This window comes from Crocodylus porosus, unplaced genomic scaffold (genome assembly GCF_001723895.1).
Source record: "Crocodylus porosus isolate Cpor-Errol unplaced genomic scaffold, CroPor_comp1, whole genome shotgun sequence".
NCBI classification, from domain to species: Eukaryota; Metazoa; Chordata; order Crocodylia; family Crocodylidae; genus Crocodylus; species Crocodylus porosus.
Window position 1 is genome coordinate 10939451 of NW_017728918.1, and position 18864 is coordinate 10958314.

The 18864-nt window shown below is 48.7% G+C and overlaps 1 protein-coding gene across 1 annotated transcript in view; it reads left to right on the forward strand.

Annotated features, from left to right (window-relative positions):
• HADHA (hydroxyacyl-CoA dehydrogenase/3-ketoacyl-CoA thiolase/enoyl-CoA hydratase (trifunctional protein), alpha subunit) overlaps positions 1–18864 on the forward strand; it is a 42672-nt gene that overhangs the window by 14995 nt on the left and 8813 nt on the right. The window contains exons 5-14 of the mRNA XM_019537275.1: positions 1994–2132; positions 4011–4130; positions 4206–4308; positions 7418–7540; positions 9412–9530; positions 10797–10853; positions 13780–13889; positions 16121–16255; positions 17494–17665; positions 18344–18430. Of these exons, the coding sequence (XP_019392820.1) occupies positions 1994–2132; positions 4011–4130; positions 4206–4308; positions 7418–7540; positions 9412–9530; positions 10797–10853; positions 13780–13889; positions 16121–16255; positions 17494–17665; positions 18344–18430 (1165 nt within the window). The remainder of the gene's footprint in view (positions 1–1993; positions 2133–4010; positions 4131–4205; positions 4309–7417; positions 7541–9411; positions 9531–10796; positions 10854–13779; positions 13890–16120; positions 16256–17493; positions 17666–18343; positions 18431–18864) is intronic.

Here is an 18864-nt window from a genome sequence, read left to right on the forward strand (position 1 = left end):
ACCCTGGAGGCCTTTAAGAGAAGGTTAGATGTACACCTTGCTGGGGTCGTTTGACCCCAGTACTCTTTCCTGCCATGGCAGGGGGTTGGACTAGATGATCTACTCAGGTCCCTTCTGACCCTAGAAACTATGAAACTAAATAGTCCCTTACCTGTTCTTTCACTGCTAAGGGCTGCTCACCTCCTGTGCTGCCCGGTGCAGTATGGGAGCTGACCTTGCTTGTGAAGACGGAGGTTAAAAAGGCATCGTGCACTTCAACTTTTTCCTCATCCTTGGTCACAAGGTTGCTTTCCCCATTCAGTTAGGGACCCACACTTTCCCTGTTTTTCCTCTTGTTCCTAATGTACTTGTAGAAACCCTTCTTGTTACCCTTCACGTCCCTTGCTGGCTTCAACTCCAGTTGCACTTTGTCCTTCCTAATTTCATCCCTACATGCCTGGGCCATGCTCTTATACTCCTCCCTGGTTGTTTGTCCAAGCTTCCCCTTCTTGTAAGCTTCTGTTTTGTTTAAGCTCACCAAAGAGTTCTCTGCTAAGCCAAGCTGGTCACTTGTCACATTTGCAATTCATCCTGCACATCGGGATGGTTCATTCCTATGGTCTCAGTAAGATGTCTTTAAAATACAACCAGTTCTCCTGGATTCTTTCCTCCTCAGACTGTCCTCCCAGGCAATCCTGTCCATCAGTTCCCTGACAGAGTCAAAGTCTGCTTTTCTGAAGTCCAGGGTCCATACACTGCCGCTCTCCATCCTTCCTTATGTCAGGATCCTGAACTCAATTATCTGTTGGTCACTGCTGCCCAGTGCTATCCACTTCTACATCCCCCACCAATTCTTCCCTATTTGTGAGCTGTAGGTCAAGAAAAGCATGGCCCCTAGTTCCCTCAGCCTGTCCTCACAAGTGCTATACCCCAGCCTCCCAACCATTTCCTTTGCCCTTTGATGGACTCTCCAATATGTCCACATCCTTTCTGTAGTGGGGGGCCCAAAACTGGACACAGGACTCCAGATGTGGCCTCCCCGGTGCTGAATAGAGGGGAAGAATCGCTGCCCTTGACCTGCTGGCAACACTGCTACCAATGTAGCCCAGGATGCTGTTAGCCTTCTTGGTGACAAGGACACACTGTTGGCTTAAGTCCCAGAAGAACAGCTGCTTTCAGCTCTCCATACAAATTAAATTGGCCCTGGGGTATGTGGCAGTCTGCGATGCAGATATGCCCACACCAGCATGTTGACACGTCTTGACTGTGGCATAGTGACTGCAAGGCCATCAGTGTATGTTGACTTGCTGCCTGCTGAATGCAACCTGCTCTAAGGTTATCATGCCTGGCCCCCTCAGTAATCTGGGAGGCGTATTTCTAGACCACAGAATTTCCTGTTTTTCCCCCTTTTGTGGGGAACTGTTTCAAGAACTCTCTAGCCAGGCCTTTCCCTAGCTGGCAAGCAGGTCTCAGCTATTCAGAAACACGTGGGTCTCTGTCAGAACCTGAGATGAGAGGTTTAATATGATGTGTGCTGTGGAGGGAAGAGGCCAGAGCTGATGGAATGACCTGACTATCTTTGACAAGAACAGCTGAAAGTACAAAGCTTTCCTTGGTCTTGGCACTCAGATCCAGCTGTTTTAGTTCCTGGCCAGCAGGCCCTACCACCCCCAAATGAAAGGCTTTGGCTAATGGAGTCTAATTGGATGAGCATGGAGGGGCAGCCCCCTGGTCACATGCTCCTGAAAGCACTGTCCTGCACTCCCCTCTATCTTCCCCAGGCCCTAGCAATACAGCAGGCAGTGTATGCAAGGTTGTGAGCCCTCTCCCCAGCAAGGTTTGGGAAGTGTCTTGCACAAAAGGCAAATGTCCTTCACTGCTCTGCAGACCCTGCAGAAGTAAACAGTGCTACCTGGCAGCTAATGATGTTTTGGGCAGTGGGGAACTAAGCTGTTTGCTGAAGCTTTCTTGACCTTCTTGCAAAGCTTTTATGGGTCTTTCTGCCTCATTGCAGCATGATTGAAGCCTGCAGAACCTCTCAGGAAGTGACCCAGCTGTCTCAGGAAGGGCAGAAGATGCTAGCCGATTTGGAGAAGTCACCCAAACCCATAGTTGCTGCCATCAGTGGTTCCTGCCTGGGAGGAGGACTAGAGGTAAGGTGTAGTGTTTCAGGCAGCAGTGGGGAGAGGGTGATACCCTGGCATCACGTTGCTGATACCTGGGTGATTTTGGAGAATGTAGCTGGATTTCTCAAAAGATTCACCAAGACTGAGGCTCCATGTGTGCCTTTGAGTACCTGCTAAGGGGGGGGGGGGTCACAGCACATTAAACGTCTGCTACATTCTTCCTTCTGCTTGCATAAACATTGGATGGTTTCTCAAGCAGGGACAGGGCTAGGCTGGCCAGTATTTAGAAAGCACAGGGAAGAGGAGAGGCTGAGGGTACTGGGTTGCAAGAATATATGAATGGGTTGTGAACAAACTTTAAAAATAGATCCTCCTTTAAAGGAGGAAAACGTGGGAAGCCATAGCTTTTCCCTTGCAGGCTGTCAGTTCCAGCCTTCAAGGGGTTGCTTGGGGCCCCCTATGCCCCACATACATGCACCCCCCGCCCCACACACTGGGGGGGCTGGGGTCTAGGCGCAGGGAGCACTGGTTTGGGACTGGCCATCAATGTTTACAAATGGCTCCTGGTACAAAAGAAGCTGAGAACCACTGGACTAAATGACCTCCTGAGGTCCCTTCCAACTGTAACTTTCTATGATTCTAAAAGCTGTTGAGAGGTCAGTTATCTGCTCAGTGGCCTTGTGTGTTGGGATTGATCTGATGCCCTTGTGCTGTGCCGAAGAGTGCACTGCTGTGGGACTGTCTTTCAGGCACACAGGTCCTAGCCACTTACGTTTCTTTAAGATCCTTGTTAGCGTATGCAGGAGGCTGGTATCAGTGACCTGACCAAATTCCTGACTGAGTAGCTATCCTCTCGCATCACTTCTGTTGAGTGCAGTATTCACTTGGTGACACTGAACAGCATGTCTAACACTATCACACAGGGCATTTATACATATACCTTTCTGTCTCGCAACGCACTGGAGATCCAGCGAGTCGGAGCAGACTTGATTAATTGAGCCTGCTTCACACACAAGCTAATGCACACTGCGCTGCTTTGCATGCAGTTGTATACGTGGCAAAAGGCTTGTGAGCACACAGAAAATGGCAGCAGTGCACTTTTGAACTAAAACATCTCCAATGTGTTTTAATTCAAAAGCTCGCCATCTCCATTTTCTCAGCACTGATGTTACAACTGAATGTGCCCAGTGCTGCAGCACAAACTTGTACAGATGCCCAGAGCAACTGCATCCCCTGACACTGGCTGGGCAGAAGAGTTTCAAACTCCAAAGCCCTTGTGTTCCTTAGTGAAAGTGCTACTGCTCTCAAGGACTCTCCTACCTGAGGGCTGACTCGTGAGCCAGGCTCTGAGCTTTCCAATTGTGATAAACATCTGAGTATGATGCGGGTATAGGGCTAAATCCACTGTCATGTACTGCATGAAGCAAATAAGATTGCACTGATGGCAGTAACTGAAAATAGCCAGGAGATGACCGTAGAAGAACCATTTCAAACCCAGAGCGGGCAAGCAGTGAGTCTGGAGGGAGTCAGACAACTGTTCAACTTGAGAATGGAATATAGTTGAGAACAATGGCTGTAAGTTGACTGAGAGTAGATTCAGGCTAGATATCAGGAGGCACTACTTCTCAGTCAGGGTGGGTAGGAGCTGGAACCAATTTCCAAGGGAAGTGGTGCTTGCTCCTACCTTGGGGGTCTTCAAAAAGAGGCTAGACAGTCACGTAGCTGGGGTCGTTTGAGCCCAGCATTCTTTCCTGCCCATGGCAGGGGGTCGGACTTGATCTGCTCAGGTCCCTTCTGACCCTACCAACTATGAAGCTGGGGCAGGTTGAGTTCTTGGCATTTTCTTCACCAGATGCCAGTGAAAAACCAACTTGTATTTGTTACATCTCTGTCTCTTGCTTCCAGGTTGCCATCGCCTGCCAATACAGAATAGCAACAAAGGACAAGAAAACAGTCTTGGGCACACCTGAAGTATTACTGGGGCTCCTCCCTGGGGCGGGGGCCACTCAGAGGTTGCCAAAGATGGTAAGTGAAGACCACAGCAGTTCCTTCCCTCCACATGACTGTCTCTAGTGCTGACACCCTCTGTCTGCCTTCCAGGTGGGGCTTCCTGCTGCTTTTGACATGATGTTGACTGGGAGAAACATCCGTGCTGACAGAGCCAAGAAGATGGGGCTGGTTGATCAGCTGGTGGACCCACTAGGTCAGATGCAAAGGCACAAGAATTGTCTTCAAGTTACACCCCACTAATTCTCCTTTGAGGATAGGGAATGATCTGTGCAGTGCAATTTAGCTGGGTAGTGGAGGCCTGGAAATGTTTTACTTTGACCATTTATAGCCAAGTGAATTTGCAGAGGATAGAATACAGGGTGGACCAGGGACTCCTTTAGTGTGAATAGTTGAAGTCAGATAAATCCCTGCATCCTTGTCTGGTTGAAAGGAGAGCGTGATTGCTAAAGGCAGGAGGTCCCCTGAGGCCTGGATTTATACCGTATAGATGCAGGTCTTACTCTAGAACCAACTTCCAAAGGAAGTGGTGCTGGCTCCTACCTTGGGGGTCTTTAAGCGGAGGCTTGATGTTTACCTAGCTGCAGTCATTTGAGCCCAGTATTCTCTCCTGCCCAAGGCAGGGGGTCAGACTAGAAGATCTACAAGGTCCCTTCCGACCCTACATCTATGAATCCGTTACTGACTTGAGGCTTTGTGGCAGAGATACACTAACCCTAGCACTGCCAGGCATTCAGTCTCGCAAACTGGCTGCAGTCAAACATGTCGGTGAGCCTAGTAGCTTCCACTGGTAGGGTCCTACTTAAGTTGTGGTGAGGCAAAGGTTTTTTTGCAGCCTGCTTGTGGCTGCTGATTGGCAGAGGGGCCTTGGAGGCCCTGTCCCTGACCACTGATTGGCTAAGAGGCAAAAACCACATAATTGCATAGTACGTTGCTTGGAAATATCATATCATATAAATTGCCATAATATTATAAAACTAAGCATTACATTTTAAATCTAAATCTTTGTATTCCAGTAAACATTTTGGGGGGTCAATTCCACGGGAGATTGCAGCCAGCACTATTTTTTGTGAAGATCCCCATTTTTCACAATTTCCATGAAAAATGCGAAACAGCAGTTTAAGTAGGTCCCTACCCATTGGTCATGCTCTTTCCTCAGTGCAGGAACTGGGGAGAGAGACCCTCAGCATCTGCACAGGATTAGACCTTTGTGTTTTTGGGAATGGGATCAATTCTAAGAAGACAGATTCTATTTAAAGAGGGGCAGTTTGGAGTGTGTGTGTGTGGGGGGGGGGGTTCTTTCTGTACAAGTATCTCCTAAATATCACCCAAGTCTGCCCTCTTGCCAGATGGACACAAGAAATTGAATTGCCCCTGATTAGCTGCTGCTTCCTTTTTGTTTAGAAATTTTCCATAATTGTTTTTTGAAGCGTTCCAGCTAGAGCTGCACCTGCTTAGGCACCTGGGTTATAGTGTGTTCAGGAAAAGGGATACTGGCACAGTTTTCCACACAGAGGAAGCCAAGACCATTGCTAGAGCTGCCCAGATCGCTTGGTTTGTAAGGAAACTCCATATATTTATATAGTTCATAAGCTGTGATTTCAAGCAGCTCTTCACTGCCTTTATATAGGCCAAGATGATCTAGCGGTATGGCAAAGAGGTGCTTGCTCACTGTTCAAATGTAGTGTCATTCTGAAAAGTGACCAGAGAGAAACTCAACAGAACAAGAAACTGCCACGAAGTCAGAACCTTGGGCCCACCATGGTTCGCTTAGCAGCAGCAGATCAGCTTATAAATGAGAAGGAAGTTGAGACTGACTCCTCCTTCTTAACATTAAGATGCAAATGGAACAGACAGTAGCTTAATTGCTGCAGTTTGAGCGGGACTGGATACAGCGTTTTTAATTAAGGTTTAAACAGCTTACATGAGCCCCTTGCCCATGAACAGGCAAGTGGGAATGAGCACAATACTTCTCTTTTGATCTGTCCTGGCAGGAGACAGTGGAGTGATAGGGTCTTGGGAAGGTTGGTCAGGTGGTCACATCTAGCCCAACCGCCTGCTCAAGGCAGGATCATCCTTGACTAAACTGTTGCAGGCAAATGTGTGTCCAGCCTGCTCTTAAAAGTCCAGTGTTTTGAGATTCCACTGGACAGCCTGCCCCAGTGCTTGATCACCCTCCTAGTCAGAAAGTTCCTCTTAGCCTCCAAGCTAAATTTCTTCTGCTGCAGCTTGAAGCCATTACTTCTAGTCCTATCCCCTATGGCCACAGAGAAAATACTGTTATGATTGTGTCACTCTTGTTCTGCTAGTGACAGGGGACTTCCAAGGAGACTAACCCTATTCCCAGCACTCTGCTGACAGGGTATTTAACTCCATAGTCAGTGAAACATGCCTCGCTTGGCTTTTGTCTCCCTTCAGTCTGGCGGGGCTAGGGAATAAGCGACTCACTAGAGCAAGGGACAGCTCTTGGGAAGGAAGTGTCCATGTCCGTCACTGGATGGGTGGGACCAGAACTGCTGCAAAACTTGGGCTGGGGCCATGCTCTGTGTCCCAGGCTGCATCATGGATGGAGCCTGCTGGCCCAGAACAAGGGTAAGGGGTTGGGGGTCAGGGGGGAGCAGGGAGGGAACAGAGGCTCCACAGGCGGGGCAGTGGAAGATATGGGAGAAAAGGCTGCAGCAAGGAGATGGTGGGGTGTAGAGTCAGCAAGGAGGGAGCAGTTCCAACTAGAGCTGCACCTGACCCCAGGTAAGGGCTGGAGCTGGAGCCGCAGCAGTCTCCTGCCCTTCTTTCCCATACTCAATTCCAAAATGAGGTCTTTTTCCTTTGTGTCAAATAGGAGGGGGACAGGGCCTCATCTTGGAATCAAATAAATGCAGCAATTTTTCAAATGGGATATTGCTTCATTTTGAGAGGTACCTCGAGCCTTGAGAATCACTCTTCTAGGAGAATGTGCCTGTCAGACCCAGCTACCAAAAGCCACACTGAGATTTGAGTTCTGAATAACAGGGGTAATATGCCCATTGTTGATGCCGGTGTGTCTGTGTTGGTGCCCTAGTGCAGTGCTGGAGTTAAATTTCTGTTTAAAGCCTTCTGTAAAGCAGCTTACTCAGCCCTTCTGCCCTTGACTTCTCTTTCCAGTAACCAGTAACCCTTCAGGCTGGAACAGAGCAGTCAGGAACAGCAATGGATGTGTCCACTGGGTTCTCCCAGTAGGGAGAGAGCTGTTCCTTCCCAATAGAAATCTGCCTACCATGTGTTACTCTGCTATATCCACCCTAAAACCCTATCCTCTCTGCCCACAGGGCCTGGTATAAAAAGCCCAGAAGAACGAACAATCGAGTACCTGGAGGAGGTTGCCATTGACTTTGCCAGAGGACTGGCTAATAAGACTGTCCCTCTTAAAAAGCAAAAAGGGCTGGTTCAGAGTAAGTATTGAAGCCCTGAGCTCATTTTCAGTGGATTGTAGGAAGTTGATTCAGCTTTGCCTTCCAGAGACATGGGCTCACATGCACACTATACTCACATTGAGCAAAGAGGAAATATAGGTCCAATCCTGCTGTGGTCCTGTTTAGAAAAGCACATGGGGTGAGAGTAACAAGCAACTTGGGTACCTCAAAGGGGACTTTGACCAAGCTCAGGTACTGGAGTCCAGGATACCAGCTCTCAGGCATCTTGGCTATAACCCATCACATCTAGACCCACTAGGTGCCTGCCCTTTTGCCAGAAAAGCTACGTGGGGTCTTGCAGTTTGGGTACTGCACATACACGGTGGCAGCACAAATCCACAGCACCATGTGGTTAGGAGTCAGAAGTTGGGAGTGACAAATGTGCCCAAGCCATCAGCGGAGCCTGATCTGCTCTGTGTGCTTAGACCATGTTTAAAAACACTTGATGTCACTGAGTCTTGGACTTGGGGCTACCTCCATTCAAACTACAATTTGGGGGCAGGGAGAGCAGTTGCCTCTTACATAGCAGCCTAGTGGTTAAAGCATATGCCCAAAAAGTGGGAAACCTGCTTCCCACACTGGCTAGGTATGCTGCTTTAGAGCAGTGGGGCCCAGTGTTTTTGCTCTGCAGACCAGATGAGTGGTGCCAGGTTGGTCCATGGGTCAGATGCAGTCTGTGGGCTGAATCTAGCATGCAAGGCAGGCCCACCTGGGGCTTGATCTCAGCACATGAGGGTTGGAAATATGGCAGCAGGGGAGTGGTGCCACTGTTCCCCCACTGGCAAATTTCTGGGCTCAAAGGCAGCCCAGTGGGCTGGAATTGAGCACCGGATGTTAGAATCGTTGTATACAGTGCCTGGCGGGGACTGGAACTTGGAAGTAGACACCTCATCCCTTGGGCTTGCTCCCTGCTGCTATAGCCCAGCTTTAAACGTGGAGGGTGGCTCAGTCCAGCCTTGCCCACCCCTGGCAGTCCTGGGGGAGTCAACATTGGACTCCCTCAAACTGAGAAGGGAGTGTGAATCAAGATCACTTGCATCTTGGGTGGGTGCATGCTCTAACCACTAGCTACTTTGTATTAGGCTAAGGGAGTACCCATCACCACCGACTGTGTCTTAAAGACTAGAACAAACCGGTTGCTCATTGCACAAAGGGGTGCCTAGTGTGGTGAAGCCCAAGTGGTGGCTTGGGGCTGTGAAATGCTAGTTCTGCATGTGCCCAAGTCTGGGGAAGAGGTAATTCAGACATTCTAGCCTGAGCCTGTTTTGGCTGTAGGGTCAAAGTAGCACTTAGATGCCTAATAGGTGAAATGCGATTTGGGTCACTCTGGCACCCCCCAGTCTGGGCATTGGCTGTCATGAATCCTACTCCAGGCTGGGCTCTCACTGTTTAAATTGTAGGCCCACAGGTTTAGGAATTCCATCTCAGGCATCGGGTGCATAATTAAGCGTGGGAACAAGCAGCTTTACCCTGCCACTATTGCTTTGGATCTGGGCCTTGGTTACCTACTTCTAACACAATTCTCTGGCAGGAGGAAAGCATTATATCCTGTGAGGCATGAAATCCTGCCCCATTGAAGTGAATTGGAGCTCTGCCATTGGTTTCAATAGAAGCAGGCTTTGGCCTTAAATGGGATTTATCACAGTGGAGTGGATTGTAAGAAAGTTCCGCTCTAAGTGCCCTGTGTGCCAATCGCTCCTGTGCCAGCTACAGCTAATTGTGTTTCAGATGAGCAGCTCCCCCTCCATTGGGAACGTCAGTGAGAGCTGTAGCATTCATGCCATTCAGCTAGCTAGGCAGCCCTGTGAAGGCTGGGCTTCTGAAGGGTGTTGCCTTGTGCCGTCTTACAGAAGTGACAGACTTCGCCTTCTCGATTCCATTTGTGAGACAACAGATCTACAAGACGGTGGAGAAGAGAGTGCAGAAGCAGACCAAAGGTCTCTACCCCGCACCCCTGAAAATCATTGAGGTAACCAGCCCACATCACTTCTGGTACCTGAGACTGGGCCTACAAGAACATAGTTTCTCCCCTTGCACCTAAAACAGCCGTTGCTTCAAGAATTAAAATGGCCACACCTCTAAACACTTAACCTCCAGGCTGACCAACCCAGGCTGTGTACTGCAGATTTGCTGGGATTAAAGTAGCTTCCAAAAGGAAACAAATTCCAAATCAAGTATAAGATACAATAATAGCTGCTACAGGAACCAGCCTGGAAAGCAGGAGGCTAAATACAAGATTTCTAAATTGCCTTTAGTTTAACTTGATTAGAAGGGGGCTTTTTTCTTAAACAATGCCACACCAGCAGGACAGTACTATCCAATGGCTGGCTCTGCAGAAGGCCATGGCAAGTTAGATTCCCAAGCAACTCAGACTATTTGGAAAAGTTCCCTACAAATAAATCTTCCAAACTTTTAAAATGGAAATTGTTCAAGAGGTTGCTAACTTCTGAATTACTCTTGGATGCAAACCTTTCAGCTCCACCTGCTGGCCAATTGGCAGCAAACACCTGAAACCCCAAATTAAGTTCCACCCTACAAAAACAATTCCATTATCTGAAGCTGCTTCTCTGATTAAACTGGCAGATTTAGAATCATAGAGCAGTGGGGCTGGAAGGGACCTCCAGAGCTCATCTAGTTGACCCCACTGCCTGAGGCAGGGTCATCCCTATCCATACAATTCAGTACAAATCCTTGTCTGACTTATTACTAAAACTACAGTCAGCCATTTGCACAACTACAGAACATGACACCCCAACCTGCCACAGGCAGAGTAGGAGGTCAGTGGAGGCCAGCATTCTGCTGCTGCAAGAGTTGTTAAAATACATTTGAGAGATCCAAGACAGAGGACCATGTCCCATGCTACAAAGGAAGGCAAAATCCCTGCAGTCTAGTCTACACCAATCTGCCCATGGGGTAAAATTCCTTCCTAATCCCAAATATAGTGACTGAGCTGACCTTGAGCAGATGTGCAGAGCCTTGTAGTCAGGAAACTGGGTCTCAATCCCAGCAGGAGCTATGGTTGAGGTCTGCTTTGTAATTCTGCTGGCCTTTTAGAGTGAAATCTTCCTTGGAAAACATGGACCAGAAGCCCAACCTTTTAAAGGGTATCACAGAATAGGTTTGGGGGAGTTGGGAGAGGGAAGCTGACATCCTGTTGACTCTTCATACATTGTTTTGTTATAACGAGAATAATGTTGTATAGAACTAAACAGCCTTCATGTGTCTCTTTGGCTAGGTTGTAAAGACTGGCCTTGACCAGGGGAAGGAGGCTGGCTACCTCATTGAATCTCAGGTAAAAACACTACAATTTTAGTGTGTTTTAACTATGCACATGCATCAGGCTTGGAGGTTTGGGCCACTTGCAAGGGAAGGTGGTTTTCCGAGAATGTCCTAGGAGGGTGCTGGTGATGCGGGCTGCCTTTCAGAGTAGATTGGACATGCATCTTCCTTTTCCCTCATGCATTATATACTTTAAAGCACTAAAATAATAAGCTTTTGGTATGCTCGGTTTGGTCAAAGAGCCTGCTGTTCTGGGCAGGAGGAACTGTGATAGACTAGTAAAGTAGTCAAGTGCTGCTTGCCAAGAACACTTCTGGGGTGAGGAGTTGCTGTAGTTTCCTGTCCCACATGAGGCTGGCCTCCTGCCCAGCTGGAGCCAGTACAGGTGACTTCAGGAAGTTGCAGCAAATCCTCTGCTGGATATTGAGGGAATAACTTTAGTGGTTGCCTCATGCTTAAGGCAAAAGGGCTCACTCCCTGTAGATGAGGGGCTTTTATCCACGATACTAAGTATCTTTAGAGTCACAGAAAATTAGAGTTAGAAGGGACCTCAGGAGGTCACAGCTAGACCAACCCCCTGCTCAAAGCAGGGCCATCTTCAACTACATCATCCCAGCCAAGGTAATCCCAATTATTCACTAATCTGGTTTTGTGTGTTGTGGTAAATTGGCGTCTCATGTGGTAGGAAGTGTTGCAGGTGGCTTATTCATCATGTAGAGAGTTTGCTCTTTTAAAATGCTTCTTCCATTTCATTACCTGTTTTCCTTCTGTGAGATGGACAATAAATGTGCCCACGTACTTATTCCACGCCCATCATGATTTCACATTTCTCCACCATATCTCCTCTCCATCTGCTTATTGAAGTATGTCCAGTAAGCCTACTTTTTAGATACATATATGGCTTGAACTGAACAGCGCTCTAATACTGTGTCATTAGTTCCTGTTCTTTGCCTCACACATCCTAACACTTTTTCTTTTGTTTTCTGGGTGTTGCTTTGCACTGGGCAGGTGCTGAGTCCACAACGATGCTTAGGTCTCTGTCCTGACTAGCCGCAGGTAACTTTGGATCCAGTAATGTAAATGTGGAATGAAAACGCCCTTCAACACCCGTCTCCTCGCACTGTGTCAAGGCTGGATTCATTCACATCGGGTCCATTCACCAGGCCTTCTAGGACCTTTGTTGTTCCAACCTCTTGAATTGCTTAAGAATGTTGTCATCTGTACTCATCTGCATCACAGTGTAGACTATGTTTAGGTCTTTATTTGGTGTCAATCCGTGTACCAATCCTTAGGTTAGCAGCAGAGTGCCCCTTTCAGTGTTAAAAATTGGCCATGCATTTTCACTCTAGTTTTGAACTAGAACAGGATTTTACTCTCACCCTCTGGCTGCCTGTTTGTTTTATTTTATTTCTTTTAAGAGTTCTTCTTGTGCAGGATGCTTTGAGATGCATTTGAAAGTCCAGATTGTTTAATTCTCTGATTCAGTGGTTTTTAAACTCTTTTGGCCACACCTACCCTTTTAGCTGCAAAAAATGGCTGCTCTTAACAACTACTCCCACCATACCTGCATATTCATTCCTTAACATGTCAACAACGACAATGTGTTGCAGTGCCATTACTTGCCACATGCTGACCATCATCAGACCTTAAATTCTGGAGGCTGCAAGTGAGAGAGGAACAGTGGAAAAAACCCTGGTCATATCCTGTTCACTCCCTTTCAGCCTCCACTCTCTGCTGCCGCATGACAGGAGACTGGACAAGATGGATATAGGGTCTGACCTAGTATATGGCAGTTCTTATGTTCTTCTTATAAAAATGTAGGCACATATCCTTTGGCAAAGCACCATGTACCCCAGTTTGACTGGCTAATCTATGGCCTGTTTAAAGAAATTTACTGGATGTGTGTGGTACAGAATTCTTGCTGGTTAGTTCCTACCACATTCTTGATATCTGGGCATCTTTTCTATTTGCAATTCTTACATCAGTCAGCATACTTGGTACCTCAAATAAGGTTCAGTCCCATTGACCCCCTCAGTCCCTTTAATTCATTAAAATACTTTGGACAGATATCTCCTCTACCTTCTCTGCAGAGCAAGGGATGACATTACTTGGCTTCTTGGTACCTCTACCCAATTTACCCCTAGTGTTGGAAGTACAGTTTCTTATGGGTACCCCGTTTCCAGTATGCATAAAGCCTTGTTTGCTCTTTGCATTGCACCTTCCCCATTGCTTTAGCTTGTGCAGCACGGTTGGTTTCCTTAGAGTTGGATTTGAATTTCATTTTGGCTCAAACCTCATGAGCTTTTGTCCTTTACCCATGCTGGTGTCTCTTACCTTGCCCTGTTATGTGACTGATCTTGAGAGTCTGTCCTCACCAAAATCTATGAGCAATGTCAACAGTCTTCCCCAATCTGCCAAAAGCCATAGACAGCAAAAGCTGTCAAATGAGGACTTGGCCTGTAGAAGGATAGAAATTGTTTGTCTGACTAAGAGACTTGTTCTTAATGTGGTGGTTCACAGCTGAGGCCCAGACTCTCCACCCAGAGCTTCCCAGACAAAGGTGTATATTGTATCTGTTCCACCTGAGTGACTAGATACTCCTGCTGCCAGGTAAAGCAGCAGTGACTCTTTCTCTTGCTGAGGCAGTAATCTTTGACTGGTTCCTTGGCAGTCCAAGTGGGGAGGCATGGTTGCATGCAGGTCATGTTCACGGGCCACAGAACATCTCTCTTATGCTAGGTGGTGACCGTCCTTCACTATTCTGCCTCTGGAGGTTGGGCAGTTCTGTGGCAGTCACAGGGGTGGCAGTGCTCTGGGCTCTTGCACTCATCCAGAATGCTTGCATCTGCTATGTCCTGTTGTACGTGCCAGAAGTGTTGGCCCTGTTTTTAGCCATTGCAGATTCCCAGCCTTTTGACATTCTCTCCTGCTTCATTCAGAAATTTGGCGAGCTGGCAATGACCAGCGAATCCAAGGCGTTGATAGGACTCTACCACGGGCAGGTGCTGTGCAAGAAAAACAAGTTTGGGACACCAAAGCAGGAGGTCAAGTAAGTAAAACTCTAAGCTGAATGATGGAGCAGCTGAGAGAACCTTTGCCGGGGGCCCGTTCCGATGCCTCAAGGATGTTTCTTAGGTGAAACACACGCCAGTGCCAGTCTCCAGAAAGTGCCTCCATCCCCTGAAAAGGCTGGGTCCTCACCACCACACAGTCTCTCCCCACTTGATGGCAGAAGTTTCTGATGATGCTTGGCCGGGTAACATGTCCAGGGCAAATGTGTTTGAGATGGTGGTCTGCCCTGAGGTTAATCGAACGCTCCTGCTTGGGGCTGTGCTTGGGTTGCGCTGACCACCAATGGCTCCCTCCCCTGCAGTGGCAGGGTATGCTGTGCTTTGGTAGACCCACAGCTGTCAGGCTGGCACTTGAGCCTGCAGTGAGATCAACTATCCAGTCTGTCTGGAGTATGAAAGTGGCCAGCTTAGTCCAGAACCCTGATGGCCTGCACGGCCCAGCAGCATGTGGTGCGAGTCCCAGTGGGATGTTGCTTTCCCCACGTGAAGGCTGAATTATTAGGGAGAAACACTGGGCAGTAGCCTTGCCTTAATCTGCCGAGCTGCACTGCCCATACAGGTTGCGCTGGCAGAGGGTTGGGTCAGAGGGGCAGGTCTTGCACAGAAGGTAGTCCCCAGCGCCTTACTTCATTGGATAGAAAGCAAAGCGTGGCAGCTGGGGGTGATTAGAGCCCAGATGCCAAACCAGGAGCTGAGTTAGGAGACTAGCAGGATCCCTTCCAGGGAAGGACAGTGCATTGTATTAGCTGTTTCAAAGCAAGCTGTGGTTGCTATGCATCCCACTTGCTAATAGGATTGGTAAGGACGTTACAAAACTTGGTAGAAATCCTCTCAGGATTAAACTTGATTTGCATGTTAATCTGATGAGGCTTTATACCATGCTCACTCAGCATGCCAGCCAAAATCTGAACAGGCTTTTGGAAACACCTAGTAAATCCTCTCTGTGACTGTGAAGAGACAGACTTCCCTGCACTCTGGAATACTTGGAATGAATTGCAGGTTGGGTATTTGAAAGGGCCAGCTCTGTTGTAAAATGACAGCGATATGCAGATAATGCCTAAGATATATTTGACCTATGGTTGAAGGTATATGAAGAGGACTGCTAGCCTTTGAGTTGGGGGTTTTGTCCAATAAGGACTTGTCTATACTTTAAAGCTGCACTGTTTTCTGAGTAACTCTGAACACACATGGCAACATGAGAGCCTCTGCCTGCTCAAGTGGATCAGGTGTTAGAAAGCTGAAGACGCACTGCAGAGCCTCTAAATCTGCAGAGTCCAGAGAGAGGCCTGCAAAACCTATGGCAAGCCCCAGAACAGGAATCACATTCTGTTCACTTAAACACATTTTGAGAGATCCTTAAGCTCAACAGCTGCAAGGTGTATTTAACTCTCAAATAAGTATCTCTGCATGTGAGAGTTGTTTCCAACTAAGTCCAGTGGTAGGTAAGTCCAAGGGGCCACGTGCTTTTCTGCAGAAATCAGTCCTGCTGAAAAGGACAAAAAGGCATGGTGAATCTGCCAGCAGAGGGCTCCTGCATGGAGGTTCTGGGCCAGCTAAGGAGACAAGATGATCCTGGAATGGAAGTGGTCAATTCTCCCGAAGGACCCAGCCCAGCAGGAGACACGAGTTCTCCGCTGCTGTCTTTGTCTCTAATCAGGTGGATCAGAGGCCCTGAGGCATGTGAGGCAAGGTTGTTTCTCCTTACATCTCTGACTCCAGATTTTTGAACTGCGTATGTCCTGTAACCTGCTTCCAGCATTTAAAACATATGTGACAGTCAGTGTAATGAGGACGTGACCAAATTGGGTATCAACCAAAGATGGTGCAGAAACAAATATCGAATAGTCTGGCAGATGGGACAGATTTCAGCTCTGTGCAGGCTTCTGGCCAGAGGGCATTCAGATCAGTAGAGACCTGGTTAGCAATCACAGCATGGCTTTGCAGCTAGTAGGACTGTCTGCACTGAGACTAGCTTTATCTTGAGAAAACAAAGGCTTCAGCTGCTTCCCTTGGGAAGAGAATAGCAGGGTGGTGCTGCTGATACCAGGAAGCCTCTTGCAAAATAACCCCTGTGCACGAGGCTAGCTTCAGTCTGATCTCCACCTCCAGTAAATGCCAGCACCTGCATGTCAGGTTCATCCTGCGTCTCAACAGACAGCAGTAGCTTGCTAATATGTCCATCCATGTTCTTTGATTTTTTTTTTTGCAGGCACCTTGCTGTGCTGGGAGCAGGGCTGATGGGAGCTGGGATTGCCCAGGTGTCAGTGGATAAAGGGCTTAAGACCATTCTGAAGGACACAGCCCCACAAGGATTAGACAAAGGACAGCAGCAGATCTTCAAAGGGTAAATGAGCTGGGCTGGATGGGCTGGGCCACCCTTCAAGGGATGCGTCTGGAGTAAGGTCCTTATTGCCAGGTGAGCAGGGACACCTGGTCTGTCGTTCCTTTGAGCTCTGCTGAGTGTGAGAAAACACCTGACCACCACTGCCATGGCAATGTGGAGGTTCCTCCTACAGTTCCCTTGCACTGTCAGCATAGCAGTTTCCTGACAGGGGTTGATCTAGGGAACACTGTCAGGCTCAACCTGAGAATAGCAAATCTCCTGGAGGCCCTGAGCATGCCATGGTGTTGGCATTCAGAGCCATTCCCTGTCTGTCCCAGGCTGTACACCACTGGTCCTTTCTGCAGCTCAGTGCACTAACCAAATCTGTATAATGTTTGGAAGTTTGTAGGAGGATGTCAGGCTTTTCCTGGCACCTAGGGCAAGGTGACACTTGGCTACCAGGGGTTAGCTGGCCACACGCTGGCCAGGTGCAGGCTGGGTTGACTCAACTGCCTGCACCTCCACAGCTGGGCTGCGGCCTTGTAGTCTGCCCAATACACGCCTCCTGTGACAAAGATGCCCCCTCTGTTCTGAAGAGGTGGGCTCCACCTTGAGAATCATAGAACAGTTGGGCTGGCAGGACTTGGGAGTCTGTCTAGCCCAACTGTCTGCCTGGGCAGGACCAGCCCTAGCAAGTGGTCGTCTAAGTGCAAGTGAGGGGAACAAACCGTCATGTGAGAAAATCAGACACAAAACCTCAAACACCCTGGCTTGCTCCAGGTAAAGCTGGGGGACAAAGGTCCCATTATGTCCCGCTGCTGAAAGGACACAAAATAGGTGGTTAAAATACACTCGAAATCCAGAGAATAGGCGTCTTCCTCAGGGAAGCCATTGCTCACAGAGAAGGTAGAGGAGGAATCTGTCAGAATCATAGCTGCAGAAAAGCTGTTCTTCTTCTTCCCTCATCACCACCTGACTGCCAAGACTGTGCTCACCCTCCAAGCAATAGGCTGCTGACCTCACTCAGGCCCCTTCAGTCTGAAGCAACAGTGCCTGCCCAGAAGAGGCCTTTGACAGATCGCCAGCCAGCAGAAGGGTACTGATCATGCTCAGGAAGAGAAGAGGGTGTAGGAAGAAGGCCCCTGCTCTGGCTGGGAAGGCCACACCAAAATCCAGAACCCTTGGTACAAAGCTAGGGCTTCTCTGGCCGAGCCAAGTTGCCCTACTTCATCAGGACTGACAAAGCATCTTCTCCCCAGGTTGAACAGCAAGGTTAAGAAGAAGAGTCTGACATCGTTTGAGAGGGACATGATTCTCAGCAACCTTGTGACGCAGCTAGACTATGGGGGCTTTGAGAAGGCCGACATGGTAATCGAAGCAGTGTTCGAGGACATCAGCCTCAAGCACAGAGTGCTGAAGGAGGTGGAAGCAGTGAGTATTTTCTCATCCACCTGGATCCTGCTACACCAGGGGCCACAGGCCCATGAGCCCCAGCACTCTGTGTTGCTGCCTGTGGGATTTGGGGGTCAGTCCTATGCCACTGTTGTGGCATGGGTGGGTAACTGAGCTCAGCCTCTGGCTCTTGGCTGAGCAGTGCCCCCAGTTGTCCAGCTTTTCATCTGTTCTGAGGACTGCTTAAAAATATTCAGCTATGTTCCTTGAAATACTGAAGTGGGAATGGTGCCTCATCCATCCCTAGCCTCACATAGATGCGCAGCTGCGCACTCTGTTGCCATCAGAGGCGTGGTGTTGAGCAGGTGACTTTAGATGGGATGGTGGATGTTCCTGCCCATTTCTCACACTGGGCTCTACCCCTGGCTGAAACACGGGGACCCGCGGCTGAAATAACCCCGTATACTGGAGCTCAGTATTTGGAGGCAGCTCTGGCTTTACCACAGACTTGAGCTGCTGAGCATCTCTGAACTGTCTCCACCTCTGTCTCGCCTGAATGGGCTGGGGGTTCCTTCACTGTTTATCAAGGGCTCTTGGAGCCAGTTGATGAATCTGCTCTGTGGTGCTTAAGTTTGCAGTCCTGGAAGTGCCTGAGTCCAGGCTGTGACCTCTGTGCTTGTGCAGTGTGTGACTTTAAGGTGCCTGTTCTCTTCATAGGTGACCCCTCCTCACTGTATCTTTGCCAGTAACACCTCAGCCCTCCCAATCGGTCAGATTGCTGCACCTAGCAAAAGGCCGGATAAGGTAAGTACCAGAAACCCATGCACTTCACAGAGCAAACGAGTGTTGAGCTGCAGATGCCAGCTGGAGGTCCTTTCCTGCCAGCATCCATCCTTGAAGGAGGGACTGCTATGTGCCTAGGGGGTCCTGCCCACCTGTTTGAAAGGAGACAGCTCCATAAAGCTCCCAGCTCAGGATTGTGACCAAAGGTGGATAAACAGGGGAAGTGTAATGTTTCATAGTAGCTAGGGTCAGGAGGTACCTGAACAGATCATCTAGCCTGACCCCCTGCCACAGGAATGAATGCTGGGTTCACAAGGCCCCAGACAGGTGATCATCCAATCTCCTCTTGCATTTGCCCAGGGTAGAGGTGAGGACCGCTTCCCTGGGAAGTTGGTTCCAGATTTTGGCTGCCCTAACTGTAAAATATTGCCTTCTGATCTCTAACCTAAACCTAT